This window comes from Heptranchias perlo, chromosome 42 (genome assembly GCF_035084215.1).
Source record: "Heptranchias perlo isolate sHepPer1 chromosome 42, sHepPer1.hap1, whole genome shotgun sequence".
Classification (NCBI taxonomy): domain Eukaryota; kingdom Metazoa; phylum Chordata; class Chondrichthyes; order Hexanchiformes; family Hexanchidae; genus Heptranchias; species Heptranchias perlo.
Window position 1 is genome coordinate 13643870 of NC_090366.1, and position 16421 is coordinate 13660290.

Below are 16421 nucleotides of genomic sequence, written 5' to 3' on the forward strand. Positions count from 1 at the left end.
GGATTGAGGGTAAACCCCGGGGAACGGGTAAGAAACTGGCCAAAGAGTAGGAATCAAGGAATATCGGTTGGAGGAGATGTGACGAAGTGGGGAGAAGTTCTGAGTATTGGCGTAGGGGCCTTGCTGCACAAATGCCCCTACGACCCTCCGAGATCTCCGCGCTCCTCCAATTCTGGTCTCTTGCGCATCTCCCCCAATTTCCATTGCCCCGCCATTGGCTGCGCCGTGCCTTCATCTGCGTGGGCTCCAAGCTCTGGAACCCCCTCCCTAAATTTCTCCGCCTCTCTCTCCTCCTTTAGGCAAGGAGTCAATTGAAAATTGCAAAAACTGAGATTGAAAGATACTCGTTGGTCAGGAGTTTTACGGAACCAAGGCGGGGAATGGAGTTAAGATACAGATCAACCATGATCTAATTGGATGGCGGAACAGACTCGAGGGGCTGAATGGCCTCCTCCTGTTCCTACAATCGACCAGGGAATGGAAAAAGGAAATCTGGAAGCTTAATTTAAATTGAATTGTTTGAGAAGGACAAAGAGACACAGGGTCAAACTAGTAACAGATAAATTTAGAACGATGCCAAGAAATTCTTTACACAGGGAATGGACTGGGCGTCCTCCTCAATGTGGTAAAAATTGTGGAAGTGACTGGATTTGCCTTTCTGATCCATGACAATCTTGTGATCCTGTATTTACTGCGCAGAATTGAGAGCTGAGCAGCGAAGATAGCATTTTCACTGATAATGGATTAATTGCTCGGTGAATTACCGAGACCCCCTTCGCACAGTCACACAGATTTGCACACTCACTCACACTCACTCGCACACAGACACACACTGACCCACGCTCACTCACACACACACTTTCACACACACACACACACATTCACTCGCACAAATGTACACACATGCATACGCACACACACTCACACACTGACCCACACACAGACACAGACACACACACTCATTCACACACACTGACCCACACACACTTACTCTCATAAGAACATAAGAAATAGCAGCAGGAGTAGGCCATTCGGCCCCTCGAGCCTGCTCCGCCATTCAATCAGATCATGGCTGATCTTCGACCTCAACTCCATTTTCCTGCACTATCCCCATATCCCTTGACGCCTTTAATATCTAGAAATCTATCGATCTCTGCCTTGAATGCACTCAATGACTGAGCCTCCACAGCCCTCCGGGGTAGAGAATTCCAAAGATTCACCACCCTCTGAGTGAAGAAATTTCTCCTCCTCTCAGTCCTAAATGGCCGACTCCTTATTCTGAGACTGTGACCCCTGGTTCTAGACTCCCCAGCCAGGGGAAACATCCTCCCTGCATCTACCCTGTCGAGCCCTGTAAGAATTCTGTATGTTTCAATGAGATCACCCCTCATTCTTCTAATCTCTAGAGAATACAGGCCTAGTCTACTCAATCTCTCCTCATACGACAATCCCACCATCCCAGGAATCAGTCTGGTGAACCTTTGTTGCACTCCCTCTACGGCAAGTATATTCTTTCTTAGGTAAGGAGAGCAAAATTGTACACAATACTCCAGGTGCGGTCTCACCAAGGCCCCATATAATTGCAGTAAGACATCTTTACTCCTGTACTCAAATCCTCTTGTAACAAAGGCCAACATAACATTTACCTTCCGAATTGCTTGTTGCATCATGTGACTCATGTACAAGGACACCCAGGTCCCTTTGAACATCAACATTTCCCAATCTCTCACCATTTAAAAAATACTCTGCATTTCTGTTTTTCCCACCAAAGTGGATAACTTCATATTTTTCTACATTATATTCCATCTGCCATGTTCTTGCCCACTCACTTAGCCTGTCTATATCCCCTTGAAGTCTCTTTGCATCCTCCTCACAACTCACATTCCCACCCAGTTTTGTGTCATCAGCAAAGTTGGAAATATTACATTTGGTCCCCTCATCCAAATCATTGATATAGATTGTGACTAGCTGGGGCCCAAGCACTGATCCCTGTGGTACCCCACTAGTCACAGTCTGCCAACCTGAAAAAGACCCGTTTATTCCTACTCTCTGTTTTCTGTCTGTTAACCAATTCTCAATCCATGCCAGTATATTACCTCCAATTCCTTGTGCTCTAACTTGGTTCTGTGTGGAACCTTATCAAAAGCCTTCTGAAAATCCAAATACACCACATCCACTGGTTCCCCCTTATCTATTCTACTCGTTACATCCAACAGGTTTGTCAAACATGATTTCCCTTTCATAAATCCATGTCAACTCTGCCAAATCCTATTATGATTTTCTAAGTGTCCTGTTATCACATCCTTTATAATAGATTCGAGCATTTTCCCTACTACTGATGTTAGGTTAACCGGTCTGCAGTTCCCTGTTTTCTCTCTCCCTCCTTTCTTAAATAGTGGGGTTACATTTGCCACCCTCCAGTCTGCAGGAACCGTTCCAGAATCTATAGAATTTTGGAAGATGACAACCAATGCATCCACTATCTCTATAGCCACCTCTTACAAAACCCTGGGATTTATCGACTTTCAGTCCCATTCATTTCTCTGGTACTATTTTTTTTAATAATACTAATTTCCTTCAGTTCCTCATTCTCACCAGACCCTCGGTTCTCTAGTATTTCTGGGAGGTTTTTTGTGTCTTTTTCCGTGAAGACAGACACAAAATATTTGTTTAATTTCTCTGCCATTTCCCGATTCCCCATTATAAATTCTCCCCTCTCTGTTTGTAAGTGACCCACATTTGCCTTCGGTCTTTTCCTTTTTACATACCTAAAGAAGCTTTTGCAGTGCGTTTTTATGTCTCTCACTGGTTTACTCTCATATTCTATTTTCCCTCTTTATCAATTTCTTGGCCCTCCTTTGCTGAATTCTAAAATGCTCCCAATCCTCAGGCTCACTGCTTTTTCTGGCAACTTTATCTGCCTCTTCCTTTGATTTAATACGATCTTTAATTTCTCTTGTTAGCCACGGTTGGACCAGTTTTCCTGTTGGGTTTTTGTGCCTTAAAGGAATATAGATTTGTTGCAAATTACGTGTTAATTCTTTAAATGCCAGCCATTGCCTGTCCACCGTCATACCTTTCAATGCAGTTCCCCAGTCAACCACAGCCGACTTGCGCCTCATACCTTCGTAGTTTCCTTTGTTTAGATTTAAGACCCTAGTTTCGGATTGAACTACATCATTTTCAGACTTAATGAAGAATTCTATCATATTATGGTCACTCTTCCCTAAGGGCTCCTTTACAACAAGATTATTAATTAACCCTTTCTCATTGCACAATAAAATAGCCTGTTCCCTAGTTGGTTCCTCAACATACTGATCTAGAAAACCATCTCATACACATTCCAGGAATTTGTCCTCCACATGATGAGTGCTAATTTGGTTTGCCCAATCTATATATAGATTAAAGTCCCCCAAGATTACTGTATTTCCCTTGTTATATGCACTTCTAATTTCCTGCTTTATGCCGTGCCCTACGTTACCACTACTGATTAGTGGCCAATAAACAACTCCCACCAATGTTTTCTGCCCCTTGCTGTTTCTTAGCTCCACCCAGACTGATTCTGCATCTTGATCTTCTGAGCCAAGACCCTTTCTCACTATTGAACTGATCTCATCCTTTATTAACAGCACTACCCCACCTCCTTTTCCTTTTTGCCTGTCCTTCCTAAACCTCGAATATCCCTGAATATTCAGTTCCCAGACTTGGTCACCCTGCAGCCACGTCTCCGTAATGGCAATTACATCAGACCCATTCACTTCTATTTATGCCGTTAATTCATCGACCTTGTTGTGAACGCTGTGAGCATTCAGATAAAGTGCCTTTAATTTTGCCTTTTTAACATTTTTTCCTATTTTGACCTTATTTGCTGCTGGCCTTTGTTTCCGCAGCCTTCCAATTTCACTTACTACTTTTCTGCCTTCCACTTCCAGCTTTGTTACTCTCCCTTCTGAATCTCCTCTCAGGTTCCCATCTCCCTGCCGAGTTAGTTTAAACCCTCCCCCACAGCACCAGCAAACCTCCCCGCGAGGATTTCAGTCCCGGTCCTGTTGAGGTGCAACCCGTCCGGCTTGTACAGGTCCCACCTCCCCCAGAACCGGTCCCAATGCCCCAGGAATCTAAAGCCCTCCCTCCTGCACCATCTCTCCAGCCACGCATTCATCTGCTCCATCCTCCGATTTCTATACCCGCTAGTGCGCGGGAGGTAATCCGGAGATTACTACTCTCGAGGTCCTGCTTGTTGATCTCTTTCCGATCTCCTAAAAATCTGCCTGCAGGACCTCGCCCCTCACTCTCACACACGCACACTCGCTCTCACACTCGCACACTCACACGTACGCACACACACAAACACACACGCAAATATATTCAAGGAAATGGAATATTACCTAAGGATGAAAAGAGCCTGGTTCTACTGACATAAGACTTACCCTGGGTTGAATCGTATCGGGGGATCAGTTTGTTATGTTGCAAATCTGGAACTGTTGAGTCGAACAGGCTCACCAGTTATTAGCTTTCACTTTCTATTGCGTTGTGTAAGAGGTGATAAGTGCCTCTTATGAAAGAGTGAGCTGGAGATCAGGGTGAACTCAGACAATCTGTGTTTGGGGGATGTTATCAGTCCTCCCGGTCGGATGGTTTCTGACGTAATGCACCCATGGCCTTACTTGGCGCAGTTGATGCCAAGTTGTTTGAAATTTTTTAAAGCTGTTGTGTCTTATTATGAACTAATTCTGACCGACCAGGGCACAGGAACAGAGAGCAAACCCACCGAGAGTCATTTACTGGGAGTAACAATCATCCCTCATGGGTCAAACTCCGCTGTATGTTCACGGAAATCAGGAGTCTCGGCGCTGTGCGTTCTCTGAACTCGGGAGTCTCGGCGCTGTGCGTTCCCTGAAGTCGGGAGTCTCGGTGCTGTGCGTTCCCTGAACACGGGAGTCTCGGCGCTGTGCGTTCCCTGAACTCGGGAGTCTCGGTGCTGTGCGTTCCCTGAACACGGGAGTCTCGGCGCTGTGCGTTCCCTGAAGTCGGGAGTCTCGGTGCTGTGCGTTCCCTGAACACGGGAGTCTCGGCGCTGTGCGTTCTCTGAACTCGGGAGTCTCGGTGCTGTGCGTTCCCTGAACACGGGAGTCTCGGCGCTGTGCGTTCCCTGAACTCGGGAGTCTCGGCGCTGTGCGTTCCCTGAACTTGGGAGTGTCGGCGCTGTGCGTTCCCTGAACTCGGGAGTGTCGGCGCTGTGCGTTCTCTGAACTCGGGAGTGTCGGCGCTGTGCGTTCCCTGAACTCGGGAGTCTCGGCGCTGTGCGTTCCCTGAACTCGGGAGTCTCGGCGCTGTGCGTTCCCTGAACTCGGGAGTGTCGGCGCTGTGCGTTCCCTGAACTCGGGAGTGTCGGCGCTGTGCGTTCTCTGAACTCGGGAGTCTCGGCGCTGTGCGTTCCCTGAACTCGGGAGTCTCGGCGCTGTGCGTTCCCTGAACTCGGGAGTCTCGGCGCTGTGCGTTCCCTGAACTCGGGAGTCTCGGCGCTGTGCGTTCCCTGAACCCGGGAGTCTCGGCGCTGTGCGTTCCCTGAACTCGGGAGTCTCGGCGCTGTGCGCTCCTGATCACGGGAGTGTCGGCGCTGTGCGTTCCCTGAACTCGGGAGTGTCGGCGCTGTGCGTTCCCTGAACCCGGGAGTGTCGGCACTGTGCGCTCCTGATCACGGGAGTGTCGGCGCTGTGCGTTCTCTGAACTCGGGAGTGTCGGCGCTGTGCGTTCCCTGAACTCGGGAGTCTCGGCGCTGTGCGTTCCCTGAACACGGGAGTCTCGGCGCTGTGCGTTCCCTGAACCCGGGAGTCTCGGCGCTGTGCGTTCCTGATCACGGGAGTGTCGGCGCTGTGCGTTCCCTGAACTCGGGAGTCTCGGCGCTGTGCGTTCCTGATCACGGGAGTGTCGGCGCTGTGCGTTCCCTGAACTCGGGAGTGTCGGCGCTGTGCGTTCCCTGAACTCGGGAGTGTCGGCGCTGTGCGTTCTCTGAACTCGGGAGTCTCGGCGCTGTGCGTTCTCTGAACTCGGGAGTCTCGGCGCTGTGCGTTCTCTGAACTCCGGAGTCTCGGCGCTGTGCGTTCCCTGAACTCGGGAGTCTCGGCGCTGTGCGTTCCCTGAACTCGGGAGTGTCGGCGCTGTGCGTTCCCTGAACCCGGGAGTGTCGGCACTGTGCGTTCCCTGAACTCGGGAGTCTCGGCGCTGTGCGTTCTCTGAATTCGGGAGTGTCGGCGCTGTGCGTTCCCTGAACTCGGGAGTCTCGGCGCTGTGCGTTCTCTGAATTCGGGAGTCTCGGCGCTGTGTGTTCTCTGAACTCGGGAGTCTCGGCGCTGTGCGTTCTCTGAATTCGGGAGTCTCGGCGCTGTGCGTTCCCTGAACTCCGGAGTCTTGGCGCTGTGCGTTCCCTGAACTCGGGAGTCTCGGCGCTGTGCGTTCCCTGAACTCCGGAGTCTCGGCGCTGTGCGTTCCCTGAACTCGGGAGTCTCGGCGCTGTGCGTTCTCTGAACTCGGGAGTGTCGGCGCTGTGCGTTCTCTGAACTCCGGAGTCTCGGCGCTGTGCGTTCCCTGAACTCGGGAGTGTCGTGCTGTGCGTTCCCTGAACTCGGGAGTCTCGGTGCTGTGCGTTCCCTGAACTCGGGAGTCTCGGCGATGTGCGTTCTCTGAACTCGGGAGTGTCGGCGCTGTGCGTTCTCTGAACTCGGGAGTCTCGGCGCTGTGCGTTCCCTGAACCCGGGAGTCTCGGCGCTGTGCGTTCCCTGAACTCGGGAGTCTCGGCGCTGTGCGTTCCCTGAACCCGCGAGTCTTGGCGCTGTGCGTTTCCTGAACCCGGGAGTGTTGGCGCTGTGCGTTCCCTGAACCCGGGAGTGTTGGCGCTGTGCGTTCCCTGAACCTGGGAGTGTTGGCGCTGTGCGTTCCCTGAACCCGGGAGTGTTGGCGCTATGCGTTCCCTGAACCCGGGAGTGTCGGCGCTGTGCGTTCTCTGAACTCGGGAGTCTCGGTGCTGTGCATTCCCTGAACTCGGGAGCCTCGGTGCTGTGCATTCCCTGAACCCGGGAGTGTTGGCGCTGTGCGTTCCCTGAACTCGGGAGTCTCGGCGCTGTGCGTTCCCTGAACACGGGAGTCTCGGCGCTGTGCGTTCCCTGAACCCGGGAGTCTCGGCGCTGTGCGTTCCTGATCACGGGAGTGTCGGCGCTGTGCGTTCCCTGAACTCGGGAGTCTCGGCGCTGTGCGTTCCTGATCACGGGAGTGTCGGCGCTGTGCGTTCCCTGAACTCGGGAGTGTCGGCGCTGTGCGTTCCCTGAACTCGGGAGTGTCGGCGCTGTGCGTTCTCTGAACTCGGGAGTCTCGGCGCTGTGCGTTCTCTGAACTCGGGAGTCTCGGCGCTGTGCGTTCTCTGAACTCCGGAGTCTCGGCGCTGTGCGTTCCCTGAACTCGGGAGTCTCGGCGCTGTGCGTTCCCTGAACTCGGGAGTGTCGGCGCTGTGCGTTCCCTGAACCCGGGAGTGTCGGCACTGTGCGTTCCCTGAACTCGGGAGTCTCGGCGCTGTGCGTTCTCTGAATTCGGGAGTGTCGGCGCTGTGCGTTCCCTGAACTCGGGAGTCTCGGCGCTGTGCGTTCTCTGAATTCGGGAGTCTCGGCGCTGTGTGTTCTCTGAACTCGGGAGTCTCGGCGCTGTGCGTTCTCTGAATTCGGGAGTCTCGGCGCTGTGCGTTCCCTGAACTCCGGAGTCTTGGCGCTGTGCGTTCCCTGAACTCGGGAGTCTCGGCGCTGTGCGTTCCCTGAACTCCGGAGTCTCGGCGCTGTGCGTTCCCTGAACTCGGGAGTCTCGGCGCTGTGCGTTCTCTGAACTCGGGAGTGTCGGCGCTGTGCGTTCTCTGAACTCCGGAGTCTCGGCGCTGTGCGTTCCCTGAACTCGGGAGTGTCGTGCTGTGCGTTCCCTGAACTCGGGAGTCTCGGTGCTGTGCGTTCCCTGAACTCGGGAGTCTCGGCGATGTGCGTTCTCTGAACTCGGGAGTGTCGGCGCTGTGCGTTCTCTGAACTCGGGAGTCTCGGCGCTGTGCGTTCCCTGAACCCGGGAGTCTCGGCGCTGTGCGTTCCCTGAACTCGGGAGTCTCGGCGCTGTGCGTTCCCTGAACCCGCGAGTCTTGGCGCTGTGCGTTTCCTGAACCCGGGAGTGTTGGCGCTGTGCGTTCCCTGAACCCGGGAGTGTTGGCGCTGTGCGTTCCCTGAACCTGGGAGTGTTGGCGCTGTGCGTTCCCTGAACCCGGGAGTGTTGGCGCTATGCGTTCCCTGAACCCGGGAGTGTCGGCGCTGTGCGTTCTCTGAACTCGGGAGTCTCGGTGCTGTGCATTCCCTGAACTCGGGAGCCTCGGTGCTGTGCATTCCCTGAACCCGGGAGTGTTGGCGCTGTGCGTTCCCTGAACTCGGGAGTCTCGGTGCTGTGCATTCCCTGAACTCGGGAGCCTCGGTGCTGTGCATTCCCTGAACTCGGGAGTGTCGGCGCTGTGCGTTCTCTGAACTCGGGAGTGTCGTGCTGTGCGTTCCCTGAACTCGGGAGTGTTAACACCGTTGGATTTCTGAAATCCGTTGTGTTCGCACTGTACGTTGTCTGAACTCGGTCGCCTGCCGGACAATGACTGAATCAAATTACACATTCCAGAGAACTTGGTTGAATCGTCTCCTCCCACATCCTGTCGGTGGCATTCCAAGAATATCCTCCTGCCTTTTCCAGTGCCACGAGATGGAGACATTGCAGCCAATATCAGCGGCCCGAAACGCAACCCATGTCTTTGAACCATTAGGAGACCCACTGGAACCAGCCTTTTGAAGGTTGACAGCCTGATTACATGCTTACCAAGTACAGTGTAGTAACATGCAGACAGACAGTCTCTCCGTTAACACAGCTACTGCTCGAGAAACAAGCAAGACATTTCGAAGCTGGCACTCAAAGTGGCTTTACACATGATTTATTCACAACCGTGTTCTTGGAATTAAGATTGCACTCTCTCCTGCCTGTTTCTCTCTTTCCCTTCCTCTTTCCCTGTCTCATTCATCCTCTCCCTTCTCCTCTCATGCCCTCCCTCTCATCCTCTCTCTCTCTCTCCCCCCCTCTTTCACCAGTGTCTCACATTCCCCCTTTCCTCTGGTCTCCTGAGACTGTGACAGTGAACATTACTTAGAGTGAGTGGGTGTGAGTGGAGGAAAGTGAGAGAAGGACAGTGAGTGTGTAAATCAGAGTGTGCGAGAGAGATTAAGGATAATGAGAGTGAGTGAGTGTGTGTTAGAGTGTGAGAGAAGGACAGTGAGTGTGTGAATCAGAGTGCGAGAGGGATTAATGATGATGAGAGTGAGTGAGTGTGTGTTAGAGTGTGAGAGAAGGATAGTGAATGTATGAATCAGAGTGCGAGAGGGATTAAGGATAATGGTGCATGGGTGGGTGTGAGAGTGTGAGAGAAGATTTGTGAAACCTGAGAGGGTCTCTTCTTAATCTCATCCAAAAGACGGCACCTCTGACAGTGCGGCACTCCCTCGGTACTGGGAGTGTCGGCCTGGATTATGGGCTCAAGTTTGTGGAGTGGGGACTTCAAATCTCTGGATTAATGTCACAGCGCCAGGACACAAAGGGTTAACAGCTTGCTTAAAACAAAAGACAAAGGTCCTTCATTTGTGCAAAGTGCTATTTTCTCACTTGTTTCTCACTTCCTCATCTGACTCACAGTGACAGACCAACCATTTCTAATTAAATACACAGAGTCACAACACAGGAAAAGGACATTCAGCCCAAGCAGTGCGTGCTGGCATTTATTCTCCACACGAGCAGTCGGACAGGTCCTGGGTAAGTAAAGTACTGAGGGAGCGCTGCACTGTCGGAGGGTCAGTACTGAGGGAGCGCTGCACTGTCGGAGGGTCAGTACTGAGGGAGCGCTGCACTGTCGGAGGGTCAGTACTGAGGGAGCGCTGCACTGTCGGAGGGTCAGTACTGAGGGAGCGCCGCACTGTCGGAGGGTCAGTACTGAGGGAGCGCTGCACTGTCGGAGGGTCAGTACTGAGGGAGCGCTGCACTGTCGGAGGGTCATTACTGAGGGAGCGCTGCACTGTCGGTGGGTCAGTACTGAGGGAGCGCCGCACTGTCAGAGGGTCAGCACTGAGGGAGCGCTGCACTATTGGAGTTGCCGTCTTTCAGATGAGAGGTTAAACCGAGGCCTCCGTCTGTCCCTCTCAGGCGGATGTAAAAGATCCCACGGCCACTATTGGATGAAGAGCAGGGGGAGTTCTCCTGGCACTGTAGAAATGCAAGTTCTGTCTTTTTTTCTCTTTCTTAAAGCCTTGTAACTCACTGCAGACAACCCATCATCCCACATAGAATCAAATTAGTCCGTGAAGACATTGTCTCGAAGCAGTTTTAATATCTGCAGAGCTGTCGGGCAAGAGGTGAGTTCTCATTTACTTGTTTCTCTTTCAGACCTTGAGAGTGAGAAGTTGATGAAATATCTGAGAGTGGACAATGATCAGGAAACCTTACTTCCTCCTGTCACTTCTCCAAGGTAATATCATCGTCAGGTCGGAGATATTTATGGATAATAGTCGGTGCAAACGATCATTGTTATTGAGTTATGACGAGAGACCAAATTCAGCAGTGACTCAGTGTACTAACTCGCACCGAGTCCCGTTCACCCATCACCCCCTGTGCTCGCTGACCGACATTGGCTCCCGGTCCGGGAACACCTCGATTTTAAAATCCTCATCCTCGTGTTCAAATCCCTCCATGGCCTCCTCACTCCCCCCCCCACCCCCCCACATCACTGCAACCTCCTCCAGCCCTACAACCCTCCGAGATCTCTGCGCTCCTCCAATTCTGGCCTCTTGCGCATCCCCCGATTTCCTTTGCTCCACCATTGGCGGCCGTGCCTTCAGCTGCTTGGACCCTATCTCTGGAATTCCCTCCCTAAACCTCTCCGCCTCTCTCTCCTCCTTTAAGACGCTCCTTAAAACCTATCTCTTTGACCAAGCTTTTGGTCACCTGTCCTAATATCTCCTTATGTGGCTCAGTGACAAATTGTGTCTGATAATCACTCCTGTGAAGCGCCTTGGGACGTTTTTTTTAAAGACGTGATGTAAATGCAAGTTGTTGACATTGTTTGACTGGCCAGCGATCAACGCTGTTTTTTATTCATTCTTGGGATGTGGGCGTCGCTGGCGAGGCCGGCATTTATTGCCCATCCCGAGTTACCCTTGAGAAGGTGGTGGTGAGCCGCCTTCTTGAACTGCTGCAGTCCGTGTGATGAAGATTCTCCCACAGTGCGAGTTCCAGGATATTGACCCAACGACGATGGAGGAACGGCCGATATATCTCCAACTCGGGATGTTGTGTGACTCGGAGGGGAACTTGGAGGTGATGAACAACCTCCAACATTGCTGCTCTCGTCCTTTTGGGTGGTAGAGGTCGCAGGGGAGGGAGATGCTGTCACTGTAACCTTGGGGAGTTCCATGTGTACCCTGTAGATGGTACACACTGGAGCCACAGTAGGCCAATGATGGACGGGGGGGATGGTGGATCTCGAGTCCAGTGGATCTACGAGCCATCCCGTGCTAAATATCGATATTTTTTCTCCTCAGCTGTATTTTCACAAGAGTGGAAGGCCGACACCCCACGAGATGTGAGAGCACAGAAAGGTTTGTGTGCGCTGATTCCATGCCATTACAGTTATCCATCGAATTTGGCAAACAAACATCGAGATGGAGTCTGGTTTCATACAGAGACGGGCGATTCTTTCGCCTTTCACTCCAAGGACCACGGACACGAGTCGGACCGATTCAGACATCGGACCGGTCTGTCTGGAGACCTGAAAGATGGCGACTGTTCCCTGATTATAAACGACATCACAGCGGAAGATGCAGGTCCTTATAATTTCAGGATAGAATTTGACAAGAAGAATAGCTTCAGCTACTTCCCAGCAACACAGCTTCACGTTTCCGGTAAGTGCTGTTTATAATTACTCATCAATTCACTTTCAACAATCAATGGGAAATAATATAAACTATTAACACAAAACATTATAATAACGCAGCTTCTGATTATCAATAACCAGGCGATACCTTCCAGTTCAGTCTTAAAGCAACCGTTAATACTCACTTTATAAGCAATGATTAAATGCCTTGACTGTGTCCATTAATGTTATCAAGTTATCGGCACCCATCTATCTATCTAATCATACTGAAAAATCTTAAATATCGAAGAAAGAAGGAACTTGCATTTCTATCGTGCCTTTCACAAACTCAGGATGTCCCAAAGCGCTTTACAGTTAAATACTTTTGAAGTGTGTTCACTGTTGTAATGTAGGAAACACGGCAGCCAATTCGCACACAGCAAGATCCCACAAACAGCAATGTGATGGATGACCAGATCATCAGTGTTTTAGCGATGTTGCTTGAGTGATAAATATTGGCCCCAGGACACCGGGAGAACTTCTTGCTGTGGCCAGGATTTAATTTCACGTTTGCAGAGATCCCTGAGAAGGTTACAAGGCAGTGCTACCCGAGCTGGGATCTGCTCCTCCACTCCCACCCAGTATTGTCAATCCAAGGGTCTCAGAGTGAAAGTGCATCAATCACATTGACAGGCACTCCGCCCAGTCCGAAAACAGGGAAGTCCTTTCTCTTGTGGGACTGTGGTTTATATTTGAACTGATTCTCCAAGTTATATTTAACTAAAAGGATGTATTCTCTGCCAGATTTCACAGATAAACCCACAATATTCGCTCCTGAAATTATTGAGGGTAAATCTTGCAACATAACCTGCACCTTCAACACAACGTGCAGGGGAACAGCACCTGACTTAACCTGGGACAATCCCACTGATGTTCCCGGGTCTGTCTCAAACAGTGTAACTCAGCATGGTGGAACTCTGACATATTCTTCTGTTCTGACTCTGGTCCCATCACCCAAACACTACGGGCAGACTCTCACCTGTAGAGTCAGCTTTCCATCTGTTTCATCGCAACGGACCCTCGCACTAACTGTTCAATGTAAGTACCAACATCTTTCCTGAATTAATTTTTTGGGTGCTTTTCTCCAAGGGCACACTCTGTTGCTTCAAGGGGTCAATGTTTCGTTCATCTAAAGATACAACACAAAGGACACCGACATCTTGGGTTTATACAGCGTCTTTAGTGTAGGGAAACATCCCAAGGCACTTCACAGAGGCAGCTGGAGAAAAAAGTACGGCAAGACAAAGAAGGAGATATTAGCTAAACTTTGATAAAACTCTGGTTAGGCTCCAGCTGGAGTATTGTGTCCAATTCTGGGCACCGCACTTTAGGAAGGATGTCAAGGCCTTGGAGAGGGTGCAGAGGAGATTTACCAGAATGGTATCAGGGATGAGGGAGTTCAGTTATGTGGAGAGACTGGAGAAGCTGGGATTGTTCTCCTTAGAGCAGAGAAGGTTAAGGGGAGATTTAATCGAGGGGTTCAAAATCACGAATGGGTTTTGATAGAGTAAATAAGGAGAAGCTCTTTCCAGTGGCAGGAGGGTCGGTAACCAGAGGACACAGATTTAAGGTAATTGGCAAAAGAACCAGAGGGGGAGATGAGGAGAATGTTTTTTACGCAGCGAGTTGTTCTGATCTGGAATGCGCTGCCTGAAAGGGCGGTGGGAGCAGATTCAATAATAACTTTCAAAAGGGGAACTTTTAATGAGGAAAGATGCCTGGAAATGCATGCAGACAAAAGATACAGGGAGATGAAGCATGGGCTCCTGCTGTACGCTGTGTTTGCTGCGACAGGTTGCTGTTCTCTGTAAAATCAATAAAATCCCTATTTGTCTTTAGACGCTCCGAGGAATCTCTCAATTACTTCTCTTGATACGATTAAAGATTCATCGATCAGTACAACAGAAGGGAATTCTACAGCCCTACACTGCTCTGTCGAAAGCTTCCCAGCTTCCAATCTGAGGTGGGAACATCTCGGAGTCACAGTGATCAGAAGCAGTTCCAACAACGAGGTGCGATTGGAGCTTCCTCACGTGACATCCAGGGTCGCTGGAGAGTATCGGTGTGTGGCGGAGAATGAACATGGGGCTGTGGAGAGTTCCATAACCATCACCGTGGAACGTAAGTCTGGAGATACTTCCACATCTCGCTAAATACAAACAAATTAATATCGACGGGTGACTGTGGATTTTACAAAGTGAGTTTGGGCGTAACTTTGTTCGTAACAGTAACGGGTCGGATTTTCTTCACGGAATTGGCTTGGTGATACTGATCGATATTTAAATCCCACCATACTCGGAATGGTGGGCGCTTCATTCACTTTGAGCAGAGAGAGCAGCGACTGGTCGAGTCGATCGGTCTGGATCCCATTCTAATTTGGATCCAGAGTTCATGGAAATGGCAGCAGTTCTGTATCACTGAGGAATCATCAGGAGTTACATGTGCACAGATACACACACATGCCAATAGACACATACACACAAACATGTAAACAGTCACACACATGTACACAGGCACAGACACGTACAAACACACATGCACACACGTGCACACACTCTCATTCACACACACACAGATACACACACACACACACACCCAAGAGTTGCTATTCTCACCCCTTTTAATCCAGTTGCAACCGAGCCTGAACCTGGTCAGTCGGTCTTTGTTGCAGAGGGCTGGAGCTCAGGATCAGAGTGATGGAATATCGATCGCTTCCCCTGGGATCAGGGATCACTGTGATCACTCCTGGATTCCACAGTGAGATCACCAATCATAAAGCGACCTCTGGGGGGGACTGGGAATGTGGTTTTACATAAATATTACAAATTACATATAAATATTACATATATAGACATTGAATATAGATATAATAGATAAATATTATAGAAAGTATTACATATTCAGATATTAAATATATAGAGATTACATATACAGATATTACATATTCAGATATTAAATATATAGAGATCACATATACAGATATTACATATTCAGATATTAAATATGTGGAGATTACATATATAAATATTACTTGTGTTGGGTAATCACTTCTCAAGGTCAGAATAAGTATAAGTTGATCAGAGCATCGTACTAAAACTGTGGTTGTTTTTACAGGGAGAGAAACACATGAATGGAAAGGAGCATTGCTTGGTGTTGGAATCACATTGAGTGGGACACTGGCCGGGTTCTTGATCTACATGTGCGTGCGAAAGTAAGTGTGAAGGTTTAACTTGTTTTTTTGAAAACTCTTGCTTCAATTTTCCCTCCTTAAAGGAAAGAAGGAACTTGCATTTCTATCGCGCCTTTCACAACCTCAGGACGTCGCAAAGCACTTTACAGCCAATGAAATACTTTTGAAGTGCAGTCACTGTTGTAAAGTAGGAAATGCGGCAGCCAATTTGCGCACAGCAAGATCCCACAAACAGCAATGTGATAATGACCAGGTCATCTGTTTTTGTAGTGATGTTGTTTGATGGATGAATATTGGCCCCAGGACACCAGGGAGAACTCCCCCCTGCTCGTCTTCGAAATAGTGGCCGTGGGATCTTTTACACCCACCTGAGAGGGGCAGACGGGGGGCCTCGGTTTAACATCTCATCCCGAAGGACAGACAGTGCAGCGCCCCCTCAGTGCTAACACTGGGGAGTGTCGGCCTGGATTATAAAGCTGTTAGGGACATCCTGAGGTCACGAAAGGCGCTATATCAATGCAAGTCTTCATTATTTAGCTGACAGCCAGAACCAAATGATATACTTACCCTGTACAGTACAGTAACATGCAGCCCAACGATCTCACTGTAAACACAGCGACTGCTAGAGAAACAAGCAGGATATTTTGAGGCGAGCACACAAATTGGACTTTGACGTGATTTATTTCCAGCCGTGTACTTGGAATTAAGATTACGCTCTCTCCTGCCTGTTTCTTTCTTTTCTTCCACTTTTTCTGTCTCATTCGTCCTCTCCTTTCTCCTCTTATGTTCTCCCTCTCTCTCGCTCTCTCTCTCTCCCTCCCTCTTTCACGTTCTCCAGTGTCTCACATTTTCCAGGGAGTTCATGCTCTGGGGCCCAACTGTTCCTTCAGCACAGCCCTTGCTCTCTGGAATGAGCATTGAATCTAAACTCTACTTCAGCGGCTGCCCAGCTTTACACTGGAATAACGTCACAGTGCCAGGACACAAAGGGTTAAAAGTTTGCTTAAAACACGAGACAAAGGCCCTTCATTTGTGCAAAGTGCTATTTTCTCACTTCTCCCCCACTTCCTCATGTGACTCACAGTGACAGGCCAACCATTTCTAATTAAATACACAGGGGCCGCAACACAGGAAAAGGCCATTCAGCCCAAGCAGCGCGTGCTGGCATTTACTCTCCACACGAGCAGTCGGACAAGCCCTGGGTAAGTAAAGCAACGATTG

The 16421-nt window shown here is 50.0% G+C and overlaps 2 protein-coding genes across 2 annotated transcripts in view; one reads left to right on the top strand and one right to left on the bottom strand.

Moving 5' to 3' along the window:
• Nucleotides 1-4629, bottom strand: part of LOC137306151 (sialoadhesin-like) — a 49248-nt gene extending 44619 nt beyond the window's left edge. The window contains exon 1 of the mRNA XM_067975210.1: nucleotides 4431-4629. The gene's annotated coding sequence lies outside the window, so the exon portion shown is untranslated. The remainder of the gene's footprint in view (nucleotides 1-4430) is intronic.
• LOC137306152 (sialic acid-binding Ig-like lectin 13) overlaps nucleotides 1-16421 on the top strand; it is a 33110-nt gene that overhangs the window by 1055 nt on the left and 15634 nt on the right. The window contains exons 2-5 of the mRNA XM_067975211.1: nucleotides 9742-9858; nucleotides 11640-11999; nucleotides 12755-13048; nucleotides 13850-14131. Of these exons, the coding sequence (XP_067831312.1) occupies nucleotides 9742-9858; nucleotides 11640-11999; nucleotides 12755-13048; nucleotides 13850-14131 (1053 nt within the window). The remainder of the gene's footprint in view (nucleotides 1-9741; nucleotides 9859-11639; nucleotides 12000-12754; nucleotides 13049-13849; nucleotides 14132-16421) is intronic.